At 42.5% G+C, this 15479-nt stretch overlaps 1 protein-coding gene across 1 annotated transcript; it reads right to left on the bottom strand.

Moving 5' to 3' along the window:
* Window positions 1–272: 272 nt before the first annotated feature.
* On the bottom strand, window positions 273–15102 carry LOC146189428 (uncharacterized). The gene is made up of 10 exons (XM_084605268.1): window positions 15042–15102; window positions 13301–13347; window positions 11715–11753; window positions 11032–11067; window positions 9164–9257; window positions 7096–7241; window positions 6453–6500; window positions 4481–4516; window positions 2833–2965; window positions 273–280 (listed from the first exon to the last, which is right to left on the bottom strand). Exons 1-10 carry the CDS (start codon window positions 15100–15102, stop codon window positions 273–275), a joined length of 648 nt encoding a protein of 215 aa, XP_084461394.1.
* Window positions 15103–15479: the final 377 nt, after the last annotated feature.

The raw sequence follows: 15479 nt of genomic DNA, 5'->3' as shown, positions 1-15479 counted from the left end.
ACTTTACTGTAAACATAAACTTATACCGCAGTTGGAACGACAGAAGAAGTGACAGCTCGAAGCGCTTGCTTTTAATGCTGGTTTATTGAAAGAAAGAAAAGACTGAAAAAAAAAAAAAATTTGACCTCCACGCCGATGCCAATCGTTGAGTCCTCTTGAATGCCAAACGGTGAAGAAGTCCAGAGCATGAGCGGACTCTCCAAAAAATATTTCCTTCACAATTCAGAGACGTGTTTTCTGTCGTGCACGCCCCGCCTAGAATTTACGGATCTCTACGTGCCTGAAAAAAGTGAAAACGCGAATGGTTAGAACCCACACTGTAGGCGGTATTTTTGATCATTTGCATGGCCAGCTTTACGTTACATAAAGTAACCTTAAAACATGGTGCAGAAGGAAGTCACTTAAAAAGGCGCACCTAGGCCGGACATCGTTCTCTATAGCGCCAACCTTTAAGCCATCCATATCTGGCACTGTGTAACTGAACTTAGGTTTTTTAATTGTAATCATTTCCTTTTGCAGGATGTGGTGACTATGGAGTGTTTGTTAGAAAAATCGTTCTGCTTCTGGTTCTAAACAAATGCCCCCGGGAGACGTAGCAATGGTCCGTTTCCATAAGGCTATATTGCGCCTGCTGGGTGTGTTGCTAGCCCGCTGCCGTCATCTGTCGGGTACACAATCTGCTTCGCAAAGGGCTTCTCTCCCGCTTACACTATGTAGTTAGGCTACCGCGGAACTTGACAAATTTCGGAGTAATTCTTGGTTTGCAGCACCATGCAGCACGCGGCGTAAGCGCCGTTAACTGGAGGCGTTTGCCTAGAAGGTTTTGGCTTGAATTCGGCCCACGTGTCCGTAGTTTCGCATTCCGATTTAACAGTATCTTCATTAGATCATGCTTAACGGTTAACGTTAGCAGATTGTGACTGCCGCCGTTAAGGCAAACTCTTAACCTTTTCGCAGGTTGTGTGCAAGTGCTCTCGCTTTCCGTAGTTCTGTTGAGGATAGAGTTACAATCTTATTTTTTCATTCATTGTTTTTCATGTTTCAAGCCAGAATAAGCCTGAAGCGTATTTTTGTTGGATAGAATAATTGACTTGCTATGAAAACAGATTCCGTATTGCCTACAAACAGAGCTATTATAAGAGTAAAAGGAGAAGTAATCAAAGTATCACGAAAGCCAACACTTATTTTTTTTTTTCTTCAGAAAATAGCTATGATGGCGTCAGTTCTTTTAGCTGCCGCAGGTTCGTGCAAATAAGCCCCACTGCCATTCGCGTACCGGCAAAAAAAGAAAAGAGAACTTGTCATCAATAATTAGAGTCACGAGTTGAGATTGTATGATGGGGAAAAACTTTGGTGCAATGAGCCGCAGCGGATTTTAAAGCAGCTTGGATGTACGCATAAACAACTGCACCCAACACTCAAGCGCGTTTTCATACAATGGCCGCCAGAGCACTGATATTAAATGGTGCGACCCAGGGCCACATTTTTTATGTTTCCTTCTCTGTTGTTTCCCGGTGAAATACGCAGGCAAGCCTATCTCAAAATCTGGACGTTCTAAAGACCCTGGCGACAGTTTTACCCAAATAATATTGAAATTGGAGTGCGTTTCTTTTCGAGTCTGCTTTAACGAATGTGGGGCATCATTACTCAATGGAAACATAAATTGACGGAGAAAATGGAATTCTAAAGCTAGTCGCACTAATTTCTTCAAAAACGTGAAGCCCACACAGGGTGGATAGATTGCCGTTGTCTTTCTGGTGGAAGGCTTGCAGCATATCCTCGAAAATTCGAGTACAAATAATTTTTAATGCAAGTGTTTTTTACTTCCCACGTCGGCCGGTGGTGGCGACACTGATATGTTGAATTTTGAGGCTCAACATGCTATTTTCTAGTTGAGACCGCTCTCCTTGTGATTGAAACGCTGTACCCTAATGATACAGTGAAGCTTCTGTTTGTGCTCGCGTCCCTTTGGCCTTTGACGCTAAATTGATACTGCTCCGTGGATTATTACATCAGTGAAGTGCACTAGCGCCGCTATTAAAAAGTATCAGAGCGAAGCGATCGTTTTCCTTCAAATTATTGACTCCGATGAGTAGTGCTATGCAGCAGGAAAGTTTCGCATGCGCAATTGGGGTGCATTGAAAGTCAGGTAAAACTGTGCCCACAGTATTTTCTTAATTAATTAATATCTGACCACGCCAGTGCGTTTAAAATGATAAGTTTTGCAAGGTCTGATTTGACTCAATAGGCAAGCGCGACAAAATTAAGCAAGAAAGAAAAGATTTACAACAATTTGTGTTCCCAATAGCGCAGAGAAAGTGCTTGGCGGAGTTTAATTCCAGTAAGCTCCGACGACATATTTTATTTGCGAAGGCGTCATTGCACTTTTCATTATAAATAAGCGCCCTATAGTCATTAAATATAAGACGATCTTTATCATCATTCGGCGGAAGTGCAATGGTTGCAAACAAATACCTTCATTGGGTAAGAAACGAATACTGCTGGTAAAGTAGCACACCAATAACCATGCCGCAATTAACAAACACTCCTGACTATTCCTCTGCAGTCATTCGACCTAATATATTGCGCTTGCTTGTTCTCTGCAGATAAATCCTTACAATATGTACAGTTGCCTTAACGCAACTGCAAAAAATTAGAAGTGGATTTAGAACACTGTATAGTTTGGTAGGCGTAAAAGTTCTGGCGAACCATAAAAAGGGGTAAATCAGGTATGATGACATAGGCTTGAGAACATATCTGCCGTTATAGAGGGCCGTTGAAGGAATATCTTTTTACAAAGGATACCAGCTTCTGTTCTGAGCGACGACTTACATTTGAATGAAGCTCGCAGGAAGAAAGCCCCGATGTTGAGGATAGGAATTGGTTCGATAAGCCCGGCAACAACGCAGGCCAGTCCGTTGAGCATGGTTCCCGGATTGGTGCCCAACAACGTTGTCAGGAGGCACTGCAATTGAAGACGCATTGAGGAGGTCAAAACGTGAATAGCTCGTTTTGTGAACTGTTTCATTCGTCCGTCCTTTTGTACAGGATACCCAATCGAGATTCAAAATACCATTAAGTTAGGAGTAGGGGTTTGCTCATTTATAGCCGTAATGGCCGTCCTTAAACGTTTTGTAATGCTTAATATTAGCGAAACTCAAATTCCTCTTAATATCTGATCCGAATAAACCGATAGGTTTAAACACTTTGCGAGATTTCCTTGAAGCTTTCAATGAGTGGTCATCATCATCATCATCATCATCCTTAACCTGACTATACCTACTGCAGGGCGAAGGCCTCTCCCATATTCCTCCAATTAACCCGGTCCTGTGCTAGCTGCATCCACTTGACCCCTGCGAACTTCTTAATCTCATCCGTCCACCTAATTTTCTGCCGCCCCCTGCTACGCTTTCCTTTCCTTGGAATCCAGTTTGTTGCCCTAAGCGACTATCGGTTATCCTTTCTTCGCGCTACATGTCCTGCCCATGCCCATTTCTTCTTCTTGATTTACATTAGAACGTCAGTGACTTGAGTTATTTCTCTGACCCACTCTGCACATTTCCTATCTCTTAACGTTATCCCTACCATTTTTCCTTTCATAGCCCGCTGCGTTGTCCTCAACTTAAGTAAAACCCTCTTTGTTACCTTCCACGTTTCAGCCCCATAGGCAAGTATAGGTAAGATGCAACTGTTGTATACTTTCCTCTTGAGCGATACCGGTAAGCTGCTAGTCATAATCTGGGAGTGCTTGCCAAATGCGCTCCATCCCAGTCTTATTCTCCTTGTTATTTCCCTTTCATGGTCCGGATCTGCTGTTACTACCTGTCCTGAATAGATATATTCGCCTACTACTTACAGTGCTTAGCTACCTAACGTAAACTGCTGTTCCTTCCATAGGCTATTGAACATTACCTTAGTCTTCTGCATAGTGATTTTCAAGCCAACGTTTTTACTTTTCCTGTCTAGGTCATCAATCATTCTTTGCAATTCATCCCCTGAGTTAGCGAGGCAATGTCATCAGCAAATCCCAGATTACTGAGGTATTCTCCATCTACCCTTATCCCTAACTGCTCCCATTCCAAGTCTCTGAATACTTCTTCTAAGCAAGCTGTGAATAGTACTGGGGAGATCGTGTCTTCTTGCCTAACACCTTTCTTTATAGGAATTTAGTTACGTTTTTTGTGCAGAACTATGGCTGCTGTGCACCCTCCATATATATTTTCCAGCACTTTCACGTACGGCTCGTCTGCACCCTGATTTCGCAATGCCTGTATGACCGCCGATGTTTCTACTGAGTCAAATGCTTTTTCGTAATCAATGAATGCTAGACATTTATTGATTACGTGGTTATTAGAGGGTAAAAAGGAGATTTTCGGGAAGTTGCAGGCGTTCAGGTAGTGCCCGCAATGCAGTGCGCAATTTTTCGCAGGTGCGGTATTTTGAACTCACTAAGGTTATAAGAAATAAAATTGAAACTTACCGTCACAGTGTTGATGAGGTTCATCACAAGTCTATCCTGAAAAGCGAGCATGAAAAGCAATTAGCCTCTTCTGAAGCACTTTCGGATATCTAGAAATTAATGGAAGTTCACTTTTTGTTTTCATTATCAATGACGCACCACTGCAAGAGAGGGACGATGGTCTCCTGGGGCAAAATAGGTTTCTCATAAATAAGAAAGCACGTAAAGACGGCTGTGTCACTGGGTTAGATATGGTACGACAACCAGCAATTATTGGAAGTAACAAATCAAAGCCGCTTACACTATTGGCAAGCTAGAGATATTAGCCTTAGTGGAGGCACGAAATGGCTAACGCAGTCATGACGTGCCGACGTAAGTTCTGCCGGGGCCGAACTATTCCCCAACAGTCGTAAATAGATCCTAAGCCAACCAATTTACTGGATGGGCTCGTGGCTGAGTAGGAGACCAACCAGTAGATAATGGTTCCGGTCACAGCCACCGGTTCATAACTGGCTACCTTACATGATCTTGCCGAAAGGGTGTACTTCAGCGCAGAGCGGCCCTGCCTGCGAGCCGGAGCTGTTGCTATTGTTTTGTTGCCAATCATCCCATGCCCCTAGCATGCCTACTTCGGTGAAATCGTGTTTCCAGATGAAAGAGGCAAGGCGAAAACTGCAGAAATGGAGTCACACAACTACCGTGCTAAAACTGAAATGTAGATGGCGTGATGCAGCTTTTCTTGAAGCCAGAAGGAAAGCATTCCGCCATAATAGCTACCACGCTGCTTGAGCAAGTTGCTAATGGCGTACAAAAAACTTAGCCTCCAGAACCTCGTAACTTCTGTTCCTCTTGTCTGCCAGGCTGCGGTGTCCAAAACGCTTCTTCCCACAATTTAACTGACCATCTGAAGCGTAGCAATTGATCATTTCTACATATGCGGCATCCAGTCCCTTTTGTGCCATTACCTGTCATTAGCATTTGCACGTTTTGTCTTTAGGACCACAGTGGAATGGCAAGCGCTTTACTTTGGGCAGTCTTTGAAGGGGCTTTCAAAATTTCTCTGGTAATTGTTATTGTTATTTCATTCATATTATATATAAAAAAACAGGCAAGTACAGGCGCGCTTGTTAAGTACAATGCAATAACAGTGCTTGTAGTGTAGAATGGCAATTGAATAGGCCGTTATACACACTACAGAGTACTTACTGGCTTCTAACTATCACAAAATAAACACAGCGCGAAGAAACAGGACACAGGAAGAAGACGCATACAAGACGGGACTTGCGCTGTATGTGTCTTCTTCCTGTGTCCTGTTTCTTCGCGCTGTGTTTACTTTGTGATAGTTATGAACCAACTATCCCGGACCAAGATCCTTACTGGTTTCATCAACAGTTTGCAGCGTAATTGTTCACTACCTGCCAGTTTTCATTACTGCGTAAAGTAAGCGTTAATCATATCTCAGTGGCTACTATAGTTAGTTATTTTAGCAAGGGTATGTACAGATGTTGAATGGACTCGTCGTCGGAGATAATCTTAAATTGTGGCAGCGAATATCACCTACATAGGTTTTTATTGAGCATGCTTTGGGGTCATTACAAGAATAATAAACTTATCAATGATTATGCAAACTGATAGAGTTTTCTCAGCTTTTATTATTGTTGGCACTCTGCCTCACGGAGATCATTCCATGTCAGGAGAGCCGTCTCAACAAAGGCAATAACGAATCAAACTTGGTAGCCTATCTTGCACCCCTTCAGGGAGTATTACTAAGATAATACACGCATGTGATTTCGCATTCGAGGTAGATATGATAAATGAGGCTAAATTATGTGAAATTTATAAGTGAACAATCTTGGTGCTACGTCAAAATGGCATGTGAGCTGCCGGTTATGGATACCTTGGGTACCTGATAAGCACTGCACCAATATGTCAATAGGTTAGCATTAGGACGCAATATTGCTAGGATACGAAATATCTTATTCAGACAACTTACCGATGCGAGGGCTCCGTTCTGGCAGAGCAGGAGGGTTTGATTGACGCACTGAAAAAAAGAGCAAAGATGTTCGGTCAATGAAGGCGTGCACAAGACATGTTCGGCGTTCCATTGCCCCAAGGTCTTGACAAGACGGAAGAAATGGTTTTAAAGAATGATTTATTGGGGCATGTTCTCCATGCACATCCCGCGTAGTGTTAATAGGCCACTGCTTTTATATAAAAGAAAATAATGTTGTTAAAGAAGGATATTGAACCTGATCATTCTGCGCAGTGTTTAAGGGCCCCCGTTGTAAGGAACAAATGTTCGTAAAAATAACTGCGTGCGGTATGTTTAAAGTCCGTTCCGTGTGGTGTCAAGGCGGTCGCATAGGAACAGTTTCTAAACCTCAGTGCATAAAGCAAGCTTAGCGTGTCCATTCTGCACGCTTTAAGGGGCCGATAATTTCTCAACGTTCATAAATATGCCATGTTTGCTTCGACAATATAGACTGGTACTGAGCAGCAAAATTTTAAAAATAGTGAATAGCTTCGGAGAGTGAGACAATTGGCAGTAAAAAGGTTCGGAATAATCGATTATCTACTTGACATGTTGGCCTATAAAACAGAGAAGGAATTGTAGAAAAGCAACAAAAATAACTCACTTTTGAGATGTTCAGAGTGTCTGGCAGTGTGAGAGAAATGGGCGCCGTGCAGGTGGCATTTGGATTCAGGAGATTTTGACACCCGGTCGTGTTGGTAATTGCGCACAGAGGAGTCAGCAGGCCATTCGCGAAGGTCAGCAAAAAGTCTGCGAGACGTTTTCCGCCAAGCATTAGGAATAAGTGCAAGCAGCCTGCTTCGAGTCGCAAACTGTATAGTATCCGCATTTAACGCACAGACAGCATTTCGTCTAAGGTTTCCCTTTCGAAGAGACACGCAAGATAACATGCAGCTAATTCAAGTTTATATATCACTGCTGTGTCCTTTGAAACGAACAGGCTCCTCAAAGAACAGAGAAACTCTTTTCTCGGTAAAAAATCGCAGACATAAAACCGTAAAACTTCCCACACCCACACAGCGCTAGCCCACACCCCCACTGTACAGAGCGTAGAAGTGGCCACGCCCACTTCTCACACAAAATTGTGCGCCGAGTCACTTGACCATTTTGCGGCGGATGAGATTGCCAAGATGGAGTTTGCTTGTCATCGAATTCCTACGTACTTAATCAGAGCTTCTTGACTTTATGAAGCTGGGGGAAGAGTGAAGTCGAGAAATAGTAAACACTGACGCCAATAGCCAAAGATTTTTTTGTTGATGCTCCGGCTCTCGGAGTGAGGCCTTTGTTCCCAGCGAAACCACACCCGTGGGTCGTCTTTAAATAAAATGAAATTCTCTGACTGCCACATGGAGCGTGCGTATATACCAGGCTAAGATTGCCTTCGTTACTGCTGAGCGTGTGAGGTGTCTGTATTTCAACGAATCGGGCATCATGGCTCTGTCTCGAATCTCTTTTGATACAGACATCAGACACGCTCAGTCATAAGTAATCTTAACTTGGTACAGACATCCCAGTCGCTAGCTGAGCCGTAACTATGGCAATCTTAACCTGATATACGGACGCCGAATGCGATGATTATTGCAACTTAGAGGTTAATCTTTTGGTATAAATTCATTGTGAAAGGGGCTGCCGCTGTGGGAATCAAAACGTGATACTAAAAACGTTTTTGCTGTTAGACATGATTGCTGTCTCAATTAAGCTGCTCTAATTAGGTTCACGCTAATTAAAATAAAGTCGTAATTAGCAATTTACCTGAGAGACCACACATAATGTAAACCCGCTGGTACTCGATAGCGCCCGCTCGGTAGCGTTCTGGAATGCGACCTAGGTCGTGAAGTGACATTCTGGTTTAATCACACGGAAAATTTCTCTTGCCTAATTATAGGCAAGAGAAAGACAAGGTAATAAAGAGAGAAGAGGTATATAGTCGACGGAGGCAAGAGCTGACATTATTCACATCAGAAGTTGTGTTTTCAATTGCGTCTCCTTCCTGACATCCGCGCATTACGCGGGCTTTCGACAAAACGCCGTCGTGAGGTAGCAGTTTCGGCACAATCGTCTCTCGTGGCTTAGGTAATTCGGCACGAGCATGAACTGGGGTTTTGGACACAGAGCCGATACATATTTTTTCCTTGAAGCCCTGATGGGAGACATAATTTGAGAGGATTGTTTAAAACTAGAAACCAGGAAAACTGTCACGATTAAAAATAAAAATAAACAGCGTTGGAATGATGCGAAGGTGGGAAATAGGGCCGACAGTTTAATTTATAACCGTGCGCTAGGTGCTTCACGACACACGAGTATCTCAATGCAGGCGACCTTTCATCTATGCTTAAAAAAGAAAGTAAATTACGATTTTTATTTCATTTGAAGGTACTAAAGGTTCTGCAGCTGGTGTATGTGCATACATCGATATGGAAAGAAAACACTGTACCGATGAAAGTACAGATTAATACAAGCATTGGAGGACTTGCTGAACACGAATGTTTCAGTGAAATGATGTCCCCGAGGTGATGTTCCTGCTGTTGTTTGACAATGCGAGCAAGCTGCAAGTGGCCTGCACATGTTTAGTAGGCGGCTGCTACCTCTATTTCATCATATATAGGAGAGGGTGCTGTGTTAAGTTGAAGAATGCTACAGTGAAATTAGCTTGAAACTGCGCAATGCCTTACCCAAGCCCGTGAGGCGCAGGACAAGGGAGGTGATTTGGAAGAGAGCTGTGAAGGCCCCGGTGAAGCTAGTGTTCATCAGAGGGCTTGTCAGGCACTGCGTACAAAGAAGTGTCATTTCAAGTGCTTGTGTTTCGGCATTATTCAGCTCATCGTTGCATAATAAATTATAGGTCCTTCAAATAAACTAAACCGATCAAAGCGTCAATAAGTAATAACTGATAGCCGTATTGTGGCGTAATTTAGGTGAACATGATACTCAGCGTATGCAAGCAACGTTGAGTGTTGGTGCTCTCCTTGCATACACATAAAATGCACGTTCACTTGCGAACCCTTATAAACAGCAAAACATTACATTTATACAGAATGAACGCAGTACACAAGGAGAAGGAAGCTGCATATACTCCAATAATAGAATGAATATAGTCAGCGGTGCAGTTGTAGAATGTAGGCAAGGATTTTATAACCGCAGAAAAGCAAAATTATAAACGAAATACGCGTGATTTAGTTCTTTAGGAGAGGTACAGGAATATGAATTCCATCGAGACTACGTACAGATAGCTTTATGCTCTTGGAATGCATATTTGAAGGACGTCGAAGTTAAGCACGAGGAGCGACATTCCTTTAGGGAAGAGGATAGTATGCAGATAATAAATAATGAGGCAGATATTCACCACTTGTGGGTTTGCGCGGCACTGAAGCTGACAAGAATTGGGCCCCTCCTGATGGCAGTGGGCCTTTTGCCGAACAACCCATCTTCGTACATTGCTTGGACACAAGGGCCTTATCATCGTTCTCTCTTGAACTTTATTAGAATAGCGAACCTTTATCGTTAATTTAATACCCCTTTTAATTTTTTTACATATTCCTTTATGTCCTGAGACAATAAACAATGTTATAAAAAAAACAAAAACGTGCGCTACCCTATAACTACTTCTTTGCCTCCCACTTTTCACTTGTCAAACTGATTTTGCAGGTTGAGTTCTTGGGAACTTATCGTTTCCCCCTAAAAAAGTTCCGCGTGGTTTTCCGAGCCCCTTTTAGAGTCAGAATGATTAATTTCAAGCGCTCACAGCCGAATATCCCTGAGGCGGTCGTTGCACACTTACCTATACCCATTTATACAGGTGGGTACGCGCGGTGCACATCGGACCAACTGCCTACTTGAACACAAAGTTGCTAACTTGTTATTGGCGGGTTATATACAGCTAATGACTTGTCTTGGCTATAATGCATTAGTGTGCTCCTCCAAAGGAAGCGTGGCCCAGCCATCGAGTAGCCACAAGCACAGGCTAAAGGCGTTGCGCAGGTTGCTCCGAGAAGTGTGCTGGTGGCATGAATTCGGATTTACTTCGAGGATGTGACCACACGCGGGCGTGCCTTTAGTAAACAGCTACCATGCATCCCTCAGCACTACAAAAACAAGAAGAAAGTAATCTTAATTACACCTTTGCTCGTGCACGAGTCGCGATATAGTATAACGAGCTGACGATATGAACATAGAAATATAGGGTCAATTATGTCCGCTCTAAGAAATAAAGGTACTAGATGCATTGCTTTTGCGATGAACAATACACGGGAACTTATGCGTAACCAACGTTGCACTTTGTGCGATTCTTTGTGAATGAAATTCCGCAAGGTATTATGAGGAACTAAGAAAAACGGCCAGTTTCATGCAATGCGCGTTGAAACACTCAAAATGCATATATTAGTAACACAGTAGCTACTGTCTTGTTTTTCGTGTTTCAAGTGCCCCGTGAGATAGAGATAATATGGCTACGCACATAGAAAAAGTTATACCATTTCTTCCTTGGTGAAAGCAGTTAGGTTTTCGACGCTTTAAAGTAGAGACATATAAGGGATTGGCGTACCGTGACCAGTTTTGTCAGGGCTGTCACAACTGCAGTCTGCTTCGCCACATGAAAAGAAGAATTTGAAATGGTTAGTAACACTATTGTATCATCAGTTAATTGATAAGAAAATGAGTCAAGATATAGGTAAATAGTTGAATAAATATCACCTCTTTCGATAGCAGCATAGGCGTTTAGTGTGTGTTCATAGTAGTTTTAAAAGACGAGAACCATTGAAAGAGAATTTCAGAACGTAGTCCAAAGGCGAATCGTGTATTAAATACGCGTATAATTAGTAATACAGTTCAATGAAGCAGTTTACGTCGAGATAAGATGAGATTTAATTGTTTTAACACCCGAACGTGTGTGACATTCCTAGCTAATCTAATAAATAATAATGTTTTTGCACATGTAGCACAGTACTGTGTGCACAGATGAAATTTGCTCGTGATATACATAGTAAAGTTAAACGTTCTATGTTAATGAAGGATGGGAACCGCTGCGTAAGTTAGATGATGGAAATTTGCAACCTCTCGACTTCATCGAAGTTCTTTATACCTATATAGTTAGTAAGCGATCCTTTTTTGTGCTCTATTTGCATTGAAATAGGGAGCACTTCAGAAGAGTGGATATATGGGGCGCACAGGCAGTTCAGCGCGTACCATGATTAATAAAAACAAAACAAGGTAGCTTGAATACCTTACCCCAGATGAAGAACAGAGGTTCAAGGAGGTTCCAAAGCACTGTAAATAAAATCAAAATGCCGTTAAACTACGTTCTGAACCATGTTCTTGAATTTGCAACTAACACGGTGCCGGAATCTTAAATGTATTTTTGAGCATTCTCTTCCTCGTGGTGACAGTTGCTGAGCTGTGTGTAGGTGAATTAGACTGAAATATATGGTTATCTCACGTACATCCCTAGTGAGAAAACCCTATAAGTCACATTGACCTCATACAAATTCTCATACTAAACTCATACTAATTTCATACAGATCTCATATAATCTCATACTAATCTCATTCATCATATAAGAAATATACGAGAAATAATGAGATTTGTATGAGTTTAGTATGACAAATCTGTATGAGGTTATTGTGACCCATACGGTGTTTTTCACTAGGGATAGAGTAGGGCTCAGTTGTAGTCAGCCAAGTGAGATCAGCAGGAAGGCAAATACGCAAAACTAAGCTTTTGAGGGTTCAGGTAACAAGAGGAATAAATTGCCAAGCTTCTGCGCTTTGTTGCCTAACGTGATAAACAGCGAATACCGTCGCTTTGCTGCTGTCTTACGCTTTTGTCTAGAGCCTTGAATGGAATTTCTACCTACATAGATTTGGCGACTTCTGTTGCAACGATCAAACAAATCTTATATTCACGAGGGTTGCGCTTGTCACGCGGTGACATGGGATGCTCACATGACAATGCTTACGGCCTATGCACGAAATTCATCAGGCAAGGCTCCAGATACCATCCGTATTTCTAAAATATTCATTCGGTAAATTTAAGGTAATCAATAACTTCCCTTCTGGTGAATGCAGAAGATTCCAGGAATTGTCCCAACGGAACCTGTAGTTTAAGTGTTTGTCTAAACAGTGTCTAATTTTAGAAAGTCGAAGAGTCACAGGTGATATCTAAAAAGCGTTTGCAGAAGTTCTCTCCGACTAAATGCAGAAGTTTCCTCGGATTATTCCAACGAAATCTGCACAGTTCTTAACAAGCTATTCAGCGTCGTATTAATGACGAGGAGACAGAAAGAAATACACAGGACTGGCGCCTTTTCTTCTTGTCACCTCGTCATTTATCTGGCGCTGGATGGCTTGTAAAGAAACCATGCTTCACAAACTAACCCCGCAACGTTTGTTGTTAGGTAAACCTGCACTTTATCAGTGCTTGTTTATACCGGATTTTATTTTGAAAAGTAGATGATTCACAGGTGACGAATAAAAAATGCGGGAGCACGAATGATGTTTTAGCGTTTCCATTCTTGCTGCGCCGACTGTTGAAATAACTGCATCGCACACTTAAAGCCACGTATTCATTTCTGGGAAGAAGTCCTTGATACAGTGGTTTTAGCAATATAAAATTGAGCTAAAATATCCTTATACCTGTTGAAGTATACCCCCACTCCCACATAAATGACCATAGTCGATCAATTGCGGCTCGCGTAAAGGCAGACCCGTTAAATGAAGAAGCGCCTAATGTTCACATCCAGTCCTGGAAATTAACCTCCCTTCCTGAAACGGACAATGCCGTGTGATGAAAGTTAAGATGAGAGCAAGTTGACATACCTGGCCAAGGTTAAGGACGCCCGGAAGAGTGACATTCAAGCAGCCGGCTGGAAATTAGAGATGTAAGGTGTGAGACTGCGGTCCTGACTATCGATGCTGACCATTATCAGTTAAACAGGAATAGTCAGGCAAGCTTTTGTTTGAGCTTGAGCTGAATTTATTACAGTACAGTTCTTGCCTGGAATGACACGCAACAGTAACGCTTGTTGACATCAGTTCAGCCCACATGCATGTAGTGATTATAAACATAACGGGAATTCACATGCACGGCTTCCAAGCTGAACACCGCACACTAAATAAAAGCATTAATCAAAGCAGAGCAATTTTGTACTTTTATGGGTCATATTTACGGAGCTGTCGTTTGCTAAAGCATCTATATTTAATGACAGAGGGCGCTTCTGAAGCGCATTCCTTACAGTTGCAGTCAAAAGCTACAGTGCTTCGAGTTGCTGCATGTGCAGGAAGTGGGGAACAATTTTCATTGAACTGCTTCTAACAAATGAATAACCTTAGAAGAAGGAGGGGATACAGGTGTCTTCGTTTATATATGCTGTTGCATGTTGTTGTTTGTGGCATGTCGCATGAGAGAGGGCTGAAAACAAGTTACAAGTTAGGAAAATATGCTAAGGGACGTTTTGACTTAACGTTGAAGATTGCAGCATGCTTCGTTCCGCACGGGGTTGCGAGGAGCAAAAAACTTTGGTCGATGCATTTTCGGGCTATATATTTGCAACCTGCTAAGTATATATGCACATGACATATTGCTCTCCCTTTATTTTTTTACAATAACCTAGATCCCATTACCTGGTAACCATCTTTTTTTCTTTGTGTACTTTTTTTTGAGCAGAAAGAATTACGCTACTTCGAAGTGGTACCTCTACCAGGTACCACTACTTCGAAGTGGTACCTGATCCCTTACCCAGTTTTAAAAAGACGACAACAAAGTTGTCGTAAGCCAGCACAGCAGGATCCTGTGTTATCGAACCAACAAACTGCCTAATTCGGGCGATGAAGCTGAGTCTGACTATAAAAGGTGATGAATATTTTTTTGGCGATAGCATAATAAATTTCTATACTGCCGATGTCTGAAATAAGGAGCACAGTGAGAAACAAGTAGGGATTACTAAGGACAGCTGTGCCCTCGTAATTTAGGGATCCGAACCCATTTTTGTATGAAGTACCATGCGTAAAACTATCTCCGGCTTTCTTTGTATTCCTGAGCGAACTGTGCCACGAAGGGAAACTCTATTCCCAGATGTGTCATTTGCTGTAGTACTTCAGAGGTGCCTACCGAAACTACGTAGCGGGAAACGTCGCCTGTGCCGAAGATTTGACTTTGAGACAACCTCTAACACAAGTACATTATTCCTATCGCTTTCCCATTAGCTTTTAAGACATCGTGTTCAGCCAGCTTTTCAGTGAAAAGGAGTGGCGGGTCAGGCACGCATCTCATGCTTAGGCAAGTATGAAAGAACCGGAAAGAGGAGTAGTAATGGACAGAGAAAAAAGCTCTAAGTTCGCCCTTCGTTCCACTCCACGTTACGGCTGTTCTAGTATGTAGCACCTAAAATATGCTACGACGTTTCATGAACATGAATAGCGAGAAACCTGGGTTCTAGTCTGACGCTTAGAGATACTAAAGTAAGGGCTGTGCAATCTGATGACAAAGAAGCATCTTGTCAGGAAATAATTTGAAAGGCGAAAGATGCAACGACTGCAATGTAATATTAAACTATCTCACTGGTCGTGGAAGCGAAGGCACAAGGCGCGAAGAGGGCCAGGATGAAGAGGACTGGTGCCATGGCTGTTGCAGCTTGGAGGTTCTGGGCGCGCTTTTCGGTGTAGTTCGGTCGTACCACGGTCGAGTGATGTACATTTCGGTGGCTTCTGATGCCATATATATTCTGCTCAATTTCCGGGCACGCGCATACACTCAAATAAAGCTACAAAATGCAGGCCCGCACGCGCTCAACACAAATTTGGGGTGTTCCGGGTTATTCCCGGCTTATTTTGTTCATTAACATGTGCTCTCAGTAGTTCTAGCACACAGTCACATCCGTTTGTGGCAAGGTGGTAACCTTGGCCAGTATTTCATTTGGAAATAATCACTGCAGTGTCAATTTAGATACTTTCTGGGAATAGATCCGGAGCTGAATCGGATCAGGATATGTTTATTGAG

The sequence above is a fragment of the Amblyomma maculatum genome, chromosome 5 (assembly GCF_055883805.1).
Source record: "Amblyomma maculatum isolate TAMU_Amacu chromosome 5, ASM5588380v1, whole genome shotgun sequence".
Taxonomy (NCBI): domain Eukaryota; kingdom Metazoa; phylum Arthropoda; class Arachnida; order Ixodida; family Ixodidae; genus Amblyomma; species Amblyomma maculatum.
Note: the sequence above shows the minus strand (reverse complement) of the source record. Positions and strands in the feature narration are given on the sequence as shown.